Here is an 11018-nt window from a genome sequence, read left to right on the forward strand (position 1 = left end):
TCAGAATCAGGATCAGAATCAGGAGGATCTGCAGAGTCTACAATGAGCTTCTGTAAAGAGAGGACTGGTGGGTTCTAGACTTCAGGAATGTGGGTCAGATTCAGGTTTGAGGTCAGTGAGGGTCCTCAGAAGTATAGGAGAAGATATTTACCTGTGAACTTTTTTATTATTGTTGATGATGATTATTTATTATTATGATTATAAATTATGATTATGGTTATGATTATTATTATTATCAGATCATGATGTAAATATGGTAAATGTTGTTATATTCAGGGTCCTCATTAAAAGAACATGTGTCTCTGTGGCTGCATAGCTCATCAAACAGATTAAAGAACAATAAAGTGATTACAGATAACAATAATAATCAATAATAATATAATAAAATATCCTGAAACTATTTGTAAAATATTAATCAAATATCTTACAAAGAGAAATCAGAAATACAAAACATTAAATATATAATAATAATAATAATATTGTGGACACTAGTCATTGTGTGACTTGTTGACGTCTAGAAAAGGGCTGCTGAGGCTGCTGCAAAAGTCAAAGGCATTTAAATTGTCCTTTTTAATGCAGCATGAAACATTACCTGTATCAGACTGAACCTGGAGGGACTGTGCCTTTAAACAGCGCGACACGTTAGTGATCACACCACATCTTGCCTATAATTTGGGAACCTCGGTGTCACTAAAACCACAGTGCCTTCCTCCTCCTCAGAATTGTTGTGGATGCATGTAATCTCCTAAGCGGATTTAGGGGGGAGTAAAAAGAGGTGGGTGCTTTACTTCCACAGAGGACACTGGTGCTACAGGTTGCGAGACATTAATCCTGTTCGAGGCCACAAACTCTTCACCCTTCGAAGGCTCGCACACTGGCCAGGAGCAAAATGTCACACTCACACAGTTATCTGGAGTGTAGCTTATCTCAAGCTCAGAAGGAGCCAGTAATGATTTCAGCAGCAAACAACCTACAACTAATGCACACCACTGTCTTAATGTATCTTTTTTGCATGTCATTTCTCACGTTTGACAGGAACATCGGCAGCCATTTATCTATTAACATGAGTGTGGATGCCTGCATTGGCACAGACAGTCACGTGACCTCATTAGAGCACGTCCAGGCCCGGCTCACCTTGTCCTACAACCGGAGGGGAAACCTGGCTATCCACCTCATTAGTCCTGCCGGGACGCGCTCCACGCTTCTCCACCCCAGGTACAAACATACAAACACACAGGGCGCGCAGTACAAGTTGGTGCATACAAACTGTTGACACTCATGCTTGACGTTCTCCTGCAGGCCTCATGACTACTCGTCAGAAGGTTTTAATGACTGGGCTTTCATGACCACCCACTCCTGGGATGAGAACCCCAGGGGGGCGTGGACGCTGGAGATTGAGAATGTGGCTGGTGCCAGTGACTACGGTAAATTACCTTTGTTGTTTTTAAGATATTCAAGAAATTTACATTATGGTGGGTTTGCCTACATGTTTGTGTGGTCATATCTAGAATTAATCCAAATGACCACCAGGACCGCAAAATTGTGTGTTTTGTACGGCAAACTGGATTATGCAATGAGTTGATAGCCCTTGAAAAAATGATTTATGATTTAAAAACACCTGCCCTTTCTCAAGCGTACTTATCCCCAAAATGGATGGCAGTTCTTCTTGGCTGGTTCCCACACTATTTTTTGGTGGAGCTGAAAAGCTTTATACACACTGGATAAAAATACACATTTGTGTCTGCCCAGGATTATTGCTGCAAGCAGATTTAATAAAAAAATATTTAATAAATTGATAAAAAAAATGATTTGATTTGGAGTTTATCTGTTTGTTTGTTTTTTTTGGTCTATTTGAGATAGGGCTGTAACTAACAATTATTGATTAATCTGTCAATTACTTTTTGGAATAATTTATTCTTTGTTACATGTCAGAAAATGGTAAAAGATGCCCGTCCAAGGACCACAATAAGACATCCTCTTATTACTTGTTTTAAAACTAAACTAAAACCTTTAAGTTATATTAAGAAAAGAAAAGCAACAACTACTTACGTTTAAGAAGCTGGGGTGTTTGGTGGTTTTGCTTGATAAATGATTTGAATGATAAAAAAAATGTTTTCAGTTAATTCTCAGTTAACTAATAATTGAATTACCGTAATTAAGAGACAAAAGCAAGAAACCAACATCATTTAAAACCAGACAAAAACAAACTTAAAGCCAAACAAGCATTACTCATATACCCCCAGCCCTAATAACATAAAACGGAATACTAAATCTTGAAGATTCTTCTGATTCTCATATGCAAAGTAAAGGCAATATTATGTTGAAAACGTGAAAAATAACTATTGGATAGAATAATTATTGGAAGCAAAAAAGTATTAAAACGACTTATCTATTAATCAGCAAATAGTTTGAGCACTAATTTACAGTGACTTTATACATGTTTGTTTGAGTGGAGAGATAAAGACAGGAAACACAGGAGAAGAGAGAGGTGCAGGACTAAAGTCCTTAGGTGGATTTAAACCGGAGGTGTTGCACTCACCTCGTCTGAATGTTAATCAACACATGTATTAATCTGCTGATTCTAGAGTTCAGCTCGAGGGTTGAAGGTTTAGTGCCAAAAGATTAGAGATCAAGTGGCTCCTGTGCCCTTGTTCTCTTTATAGGAGCTGTGAGGCTGACTCTGTGTAGCTCTGCAGCAATCCATTTTGTTATAGCAGAGAGCATGATAAAGCAGAGGAGTGAATACTTCACTCTGGTTGTTTGCCCTTGGATCATCCACCGACAATCGTCTGCATCTGGATTAAGCAGGTCCACCCACAACACAGTATTCAGAAGCCAAGAAAACCCCAGAAAACAGATGTAGATGAATGTCTCACACCTCCTCAGTAAGGAGAGATTTACTAAAGTGGAACCTCTCACAAGGCCTCACACTTGAATGATTCTTCTGAGACATACACTTTATAACACTCTTATTAGGCACAGAGTGAAATCATGCTGTCTTTTAAATTGCAACTCATTTCAAGGAGTCATTTTCTGTCACTTTATGCAGAAAATCCAACTGTCTACAATGAGAAGAGGGTACATTTACTAAATCCACCCTGGGGAATGCCGGAGCCTTGCTGTTTTTGACAGTCCTACATTTCTTCCCGGGTTAATTTCAGTTTTTATCTCCGTCTCTATCTCTCCGCTCAGGCACTCTGACCCAGTTCATCCTGGTGCTGTATGGCACTGGCTCAGCATCTTCCAGCTCCTCCGACACGTCTCAGCCTGGCAACGGCAGCTGCAAGACCTTGGACCTGAGGCAGATATGCATCGGTAAGTCTGGTATCTCTCGTCCCCAGTTTGTTCCTCACAGGAAGTTGCTGTCACAACAGCCGAGGAGGGGTAGTGTAATTACTGAGTCATGTTGAGATGTGACATGTGAAGTAGCCTAGATGTTGTGAGGTGAACGGGGTTGAAATATTATCCCATGTGTGCCCAGCTGCATCCGTTTGCATTGTGCGTCTCTCTACGTCAACAGTGAACAGACGTATTTGAAAGTCGCTCGATTATCTTATTCAAACTCTTCCTGCAAACACCATTATGTAGCTTAGCATCAGTATCCATTTTAAATGAAGATCTAACTTCTGATGAGATCAAATTAAATTTCACCCCAGGTCCCTTTTTAATAATCTCATTTAAATTTAATGGTGTCCATACTGCCATCTCCTACCTAATCCAAATACTGCTATAGGCAAGGTCTCAACATAGTGTCAAGTCCAGCTACATGTTGTCAGTCTGACCCCTACAGGCTGTCAGAGGTACGTACACACTGACAGACAAGATCATACACAGGATCATTAGGATGTGAACTGAATATAATTATCATGTATTGAATTATCATATGTTGTGATTATCATGTATCATGTAGTACACAGTGCTCTCTGACTCTCGGCTTACAACTGTAGTTTTCTATGTTCAGCTCTGTTTCAGCTCTGTTACCCCCAGCACCCACAGTCTGTTAATTGCCATTATAGGCAGTGGTCTGCATCTGGACTTGCTGCATATGGAAATTGTTTTGTTGACTTAAACATGCTGCACTCAGCATATAAATTTCAAAGTTTTTTGTCATCAGATTTTTTTTAAGTGAGCAAAAGTAGCATAACAAAAGAGAAAATGGCAACCTTAAAGCATAATTGCCTTGAAACTTGAAATTTGCCTTGTCTCAACATTTTACTACAACTCTTGGCTGAAATCAATGCAGAAATGTTAGACCTATTGTGCTTCATCATTGTGTTATCTGAGTCTCAACTGTCTGGGCAGGAAGCCTTGTTCCCTGTTTTTTAGGTTGTCTGACTCATATGAAGAGGTAAAAGGTGCGTGCAGCCGTTTATTTCAGTTTTGTTTCTCTGTGTTACAGAGTGCGACACCGGCTACTACCTCTTTCAGCAGGGTTGTGTGAAAGAATGTCCAGCAGGCTTCTCAGTGGGCTCCCAGCCCATCAACTACACAGTGGGAAACTCGATACCACCAGCTTCCGTCCCAGCCTGCCTGCCCTGCCCACCGCCCTGCCTGACCTGCAGCAGCCTCAGCCCTCGGGCCTGCCTGTCCTGCCCCCCTCACAGCTCCCTGGACCCCATCTCTGGCACCTGCCTGCACCTCAACCAGTACATGCGAGAATCCCCTGGCAGCTTCATGGTGGGCCAGGGGCACCCGGGATCGGAGCTCCAGCTGAGCTCCCGGCTGCCCATCACCATCGCTGTGCTCAGCTGCATAGCCATCATCGCCACATTCGCTGGCATCTTCCTGCTGCTGCAGCTGCGCTCAGGCGCGCTCATTAAGCTGCCCTCTCTGGAGGCTGGTGGCGGCCTCGGGGGCAGCTTCAACCTGGGGGGAAATAGGGTGGTGTCATACCGTGGCATCCCGACAGTGTGGGGGGATGAAGAGGTAAACACAGACTCCGAAAACGAAGAGTTTGACGTCCACAATGAGAAGACTGCCTTTATCAAAACACAAAGTGCTCTTTAATGCCTCCCCCACATCCCTCCTTCTCTCCTGCTTTTAAATCCTCTCACCCCCACATTTGTCTGATAAATCAGGGCTGTGGTAACTGTCCTTTCACAGTCTTTTCTGGTTTTATCTCTCATCCCTTTTTTCTGTCTCTGTCTTACTGGGATCTCATCTGAGTTCTGCTTCAGGATCTCTTCTTCCACTCTGGTGTGGGAGGACCTGATAGGAAGCCGCTGTCTCTCAGAGCTCGGGATGGCCCGAGCTTTGCTCTGTTCACACTTGGGCGCATTTCTATTAAACTGGCTCTCTCCCTCCTCTTGCCCTCAATCACTAACAGTGTCTGTCTGTGCAGAGTCCATTTTCCCCTCCAGCTCCTTTTTGTTACAGTAAACAAATGATTATTATTTGCTTTCTTCCTCTTTTTTTTTCTCTTTCCATCAGTCTCAGTGCAGTAGCCAGACGAGATTGTTGAATGTGAGGAGTAGAGATGTGTGTGTGTGTGTGTGTGTGTGTGTGTGTGTGTGTGTGTCTGAATGCCTGTGTCTGTGTGAATGTGAGCGTGTTAAATCTGATGAACAGTGTAGTGCCCTTTATAGAGAAAGCTAAAGCTGGCCCTGTCACATTTAGTACTTTAACTTTAACTTTAAAGTGATAACAAAAAATTGTATTATGAGGCATGAAATCGGATTTGGAAACATTGATTCTCTCCCAAGTGTAGTTAAGTGACATCAACATCCAAAATCTGTTCAGAAAACCACCACTTATCTGTGGCGATTCACATTTAAAGATGCACAAATTAAAAGCCTGATAGTTGGAAATGCCCTGACTTTGACTGGTGACACACGATGATAAACCATTAGAGAAGCAAAACAGACTGTCTGAGAGCTTTCTCTTTATGATGATGATTTATGATTATTTACTTGAAAGAAAATCCATCTCTCATACAATGTTTTTTCTGTTCAGTTATTGATCGAGGTGTGACTTTAGTTCTCCTATTGCGCACTCAATCTGGTGAGATCTCTCTCAGCTCTGGCAGAACAAACTGTGAGTCACACAAATAGCAAAGATTCCTTCCGCCTTTTGGGATTCAAGATGGACTCTCATTTATTCCGGTTTGGAAACTATAAATTCTCCTGCACTTGTAGTAGGACATCCATCACATGGAACCATCACATAAAAAAAAAAGAGATAGAATTAAAGAAAAAACACACACAGACTATTCAACCTACCCCGAGGCACAGTCCCTTCCAGGGATATTTATCTGTGTCTGATGTTCTCAAATCGCAGGGCTGAGAGAGACGCGGCCGAGGTGCTGATGGGACCCAAAACAATATGTGACCGTTGAGCACAAGAGCTTCTCAAATCAGCTGGCAGGTGTTGAGTCACCTATGATTGATTTCTTGACAGAGCAGACAGTGACAACACATCGATGCTTTTGTCTTTTTGTCAGAGCACGTTAGCACTACACACGCCTCATATCATAATGACTGAAACGTTGTTTGTGTGTGTGTGTGTGTCTCAGTTTACTGCATATGAAGTGGAGAAATGTTTATCAGCCCTCTGAAGTGAAGGTTTCCTTCGTCTCTGCTGTCTTCTTCAAATCTTGAATACTGTTTAGAAATCCTGCGTTGAGACTCCACATCTCATCAGTGTCTCTGCTTTTACCCTCCAGTCTTCGTCTAATCTGAATTTCATATTATCTCTTCAGTGTACTTGCCAATTAATTATATTCTGAATGATACTGCAGCAACTATTTATTCTGAGAGATTTTAATCATACCTTTAGGGAAGATTGTTTTAAAGTGATTTTTCTCCCGGGCTGGTGATCATCTAAAATATGCATCTCGTGATTTAATCCAGAGTAGCCATTTTGAATCCACTGATCTCTTTTTCTACTATGTTGAAATTATTATTTTTTTTTCTCATTTCCAGTATAAAAACAGTGGAGCTTGCTGAGAGAGGTTGTCATGGTGATGACATGCATTCAAAACTGCAGCTGCTCATCCTTTTATCTACCTCTCATATCATTCAGCAAGGGTTCATACGCTGTTAGAGGAGCTGTTAAATGATTATAGAGGTCAAATTATATGTAGGTGAGATATGAAAACGCTTCTCGGGAAAGATTTAGGGGGATAGGCATGTAAGTCAAATTTATGTTTTAGAAGAGAAACAAGCAATTGTAAAGCTGCTGTGTAAATTCTAGTCTCCTAACCTCCTATCGCTCCTACAATTTATTGCCTTTAGGATCAGCATTCATGGGCAGGCACACCTGGGCTTTAAAACCTGTTATTGAAAATAAAATGGGTAGAAGGATTGTCCATAGATCTTGTTGGCCAGCGGTTATGTACTAAATCATTTTCAAAATTGTTTGGGATGTTTGTTTTGCCTCACCTCTCATACTCAGTACCCGGGCGGCTCCATCAGAGGGGAAGACCTTTTTGTTTTTTAAGTTCATGTCACCGACAATCACTTTCCTTTCTTTTGAGGGCGAGAAGATGCACAAGCACACAAAACAAATCGATTTTAATTTAACCACTTGTGTTGAAAAGCCTTCTCAGAAGGTTTTATTCATAAATATGCAGAGCTGAATGTGATTTAAATTGCAAAAGCGTGTTCAGAGGGGAAGAAAATAAAAATAAAAATAGCAGAGAAGAAGAAGAGTTTCAAACCAATACAACAGCCTCTTCAAAGGCATGGAGAAAGATTGGTATGTATGCTCTCAAACACAGCGCTGAGCCAGGAAGCTTAATTCATCTCAGATGGCCAGTGCAGGTGCTGCACATTTGGCTTATTGTGGCAGTTTCAGCCAGGAAGCACTAAACTGGATTGGAAACCAATCCGAGCGCATGGATTTAGAGAAAGTGCCCTCTAAAGGAACAAAGCTAATGTGGCTGCAGAATAACGAGTGTGTGCTGCATCGCTCTTTGTGCGATGTACATTAGTGCCTACTGCCATTGAGGCTTTGATTAGCCCCAGTTTAAGGAGGGTTCTAATTTAAAAATGTAATAACTCCAGCCTCAGACTTGAGCCACAGAATCTTATTGACTTCCCAGCTTGGTGTTAGTGTGTAAACAACAGATAATGGGCTAATGCGGCAACAAATTTGCTTCCATAAACTATTTTCTTAAACTCTGAATGCTCAGTTTGCATTTTTAGAAGAACTATAAAGTGGACCAATTTGTTTGCGATTCATATTGACTAATTGATGCTCAGTCTTGTCAACATTATCCATTATGCATCTTCCCTTCCAAAAGGTTTATATTGCTTCCATAGAGAATAAAGCTTCCTCTGAAGTGCAACATTTTGGGGTGTTCAGACAAGTTGCTGTGGCCCCCTCGAGGGCACACACAAAATGATTTATTCATCTTAGCTTAATGTTGTAATCACTACAGTTTGAAAAACTCAGAAAACTTTAAACTGATAAACTCAGAGCTTTGTGAATTCGAGTGTTCAACTTCTAAGAAAATCATGAATGCGGGCAGCATTAAGTAGCTAGTGCTTCCAAAGCACAGGGAGCTGCTGAAAACCATTAGCAGGCCATCTCACTCTTTCACTGCAAGAATGTGATGGAAATTACACACTAAAAACAGAAGAGCTTCTCTAATTGTGTCGGAAAGCAGCTCGTTCTCATAAGGCTACCACTTCACTGGCACTAAAGTGTGAAGCCGTTTCATGTAGAAAGTAACAGAAATGTTAGGAGAAAAATGCGTTCTTTGCAAATTGTCTCCTCTGGCTTTAAAGAAAAGACTCGCCCGTGGTAATGTCGGAGGCTTTTTTCTTTATGCAGCTGATTTATTTAACATGGAGCTCAATGTTGCTTCAGTCCTGCCTTAGGATGTAGTGTGAAGTGGTCAATATGAAGTCGGATGGAGTTAATAGGAGCAATATCTTTGGCATAACCAAAGACAATCATTTTAATGCTGTCTGTTTAGTGTTACGACGTGTTGCTTTCAGATTGTCGCAGTCCATCGACCCCTTCACTTGCGTTAAAAGTGTTTTGTTGATATCATTCTGCCATCTCTGCCTTTCCTGTAGATCTACAGTGACACCCTGTATGTTCAGCAGCTGTGGAGGGAGGAGGTAGAATGTATCCCATCTCCATTAACTTAAGGGCTGAATCAGAATTGCGTGCGTCTGTTTGTGCACATGCTTGTTTAAGTATATATGAAACACTTTGGGGGTTAAGTGGAGCAGCCTCAGACGACTCTGTTGACCACCTCCCGCCTCTTCGTGAGGTTCCTGGCCTGTGGCTGCACACAGTACCTTACAGATTTGTGACCTATGAATAATGTACAAGAATGACTATCTTCACATGGGACATAACTCTAAAATAAGGCCTATTTTTGTACTATATGAATGGTGCAGTGTAATTTTCTTGTAATTTAAAGATTTTTTTGCTCTTGTTTTTCTTCTTTTTATTTAATTGATGTCAATTATAGATTCTACTAAAAATAAAGATCTATGCAAATTTGAATGTGTTTTTATTAACTTAAATGCACTCATAAATATGGTTTGATGATGTAGATTGGTGTATTAAAACTGTACAGTGGTGGAAGAGGTACTCTGATCCCTCACTTAAAGGTCCAGTGTGTAACATTTAGGAGGATCTATTGGCAGAAATGGAATAATATTCAAAAGTGTGTTTTCATTAGTGTATAATCACCTGAATATATTAATTATGTTGTATTAAAATCTTAAAATGAGCCTTATCTACAGACGCCACAGGTCCTCTTCAATGGAGGCCACCACATTGAACCACTATGTTTCTACAGTAGCCCAGAATGGATTTGGTTTTTCACAGCCACCATAGTCTGTCCTCCGAGGGGTTGCAATCTGCAACTACACCACTAAATGCCACTAAATCCCACACACTGGACCTTTAAAACTACCACACTGTATTATGTTACGAATAAAAGTCCTTCATTTAAAAGTTGAAGTAAAGAGGTAACATCAGCAAATGTACTTAAAGTGCTTGTTCTGCAGGAAATTGTCCCCTATGACTGATATATTACATTATTAATCCTGATGCATCAGCAGCTTTATACTGTCGTTGCTGGTGAGCTACTTTAAAAAAAAATTATCTGTAGTCTATTGTCCAGTGGTTTCTAACCTAGGAGTCAAGTCCACTCTGTTGCAAATACATCTGGGGGGTTGTGAGATGACTTGAGTTCTGTAACACAATTGTATTTACTTTAAGACTTTTCTTTAAATACTAAAATAAAACCATTTGAGACCATTTGTCTCTTGTGGTGGAAACATGACAAGAAGCTACAATTAGAAATTGCTTTCTTCAGCCATGCTAGCAGCATGTAGCAGTTCAAGTACAAACTAAAAATAAGCACAATACTGAGGCACTTGTACTTGAGTATTTCCATTTCATAAAAGCCCATGAATATTATATTATCAATTTCTGCCAATAAATCCTCCTAAAAGTCACACACTGGACCTTTAAGAAAATATGTCCTCGCTTAAAAACAAAAACCTGCCAGTGCTGTAAGAATATTTCACCTGTTTTTAAAATACAAATGGACTTTCATGTAATTTTTAAAACCAGTTTTTATTTAACATTTTATAGTAGTATAATATGGTAGTATAATTTACACTAAGGTAATGTGAACTGTTTAGTGGTGGACGAATTACTCCCATCTTTTACTAAATTATTAAAATATACTTAAATAAAAATAAATACACTTACAGTAAAACTATTATGCATAAAACCCCCTTTACTGATGCATTCATGTGTACATTACTTTAAAGTTGCATATGTAAATATGGAGCTCCTGTTATTAATTGACACACTGCTGAAAAGTCTTATCTTAATCTATAATAGTTTAAATTACGAGTTTTTAGGGATGTGATTTTACAAAACTTCTCCCCAGAACGTTTCAGTTATATTATGGATTTTACACTGCATGACTCCTTGTGTTTTGTCAACTGATTTTTCCACGTGTAAAGTTCCCCACATCTGACGCAACCATAGGGTTTCTCTCCCGTATGAGTCCTTGGTGTCTTTTCAAGTCTGACATCTGA

The 11018-nt window shown here is 40.3% G+C and overlaps 1 protein-coding gene across 1 annotated transcript in view; it reads left to right on the plus strand.

Annotated features, from left to right (window-relative positions):
* furina (furin (paired basic amino acid cleaving enzyme) a) overlaps positions 1-9462 on the plus strand; it is a gene marked incomplete at its 5' end in the record, with an annotated part of 73020 nt that extends 63558 nt beyond the window's left edge. The window contains 4 exon segments of the mRNA XM_035652302.1: positions 1036-1215; positions 1300-1424; positions 3193-3315; positions 4400-9462. Coding sequence (XP_035508195.1) covers positions 1036-1215; positions 1300-1424; positions 3193-3315; positions 4400-5007 — 1036 coding nt within the window. The 3' untranslated portion in view covers positions 5008-9462.
* Between the last annotated feature and the right edge of the window lie 1556 nt (positions 9463-11018).

This window comes from Morone saxatilis, unplaced genomic scaffold, assembly GCF_004916995.1.
Source record: "Morone saxatilis isolate NCDOM2014 unplaced genomic scaffold, NCSU_SB_2.0 Contig11, whole genome shotgun sequence".
Classification (NCBI taxonomy): Eukaryota; Metazoa; Chordata; class Actinopteri; family Moronidae; genus Morone; species Morone saxatilis.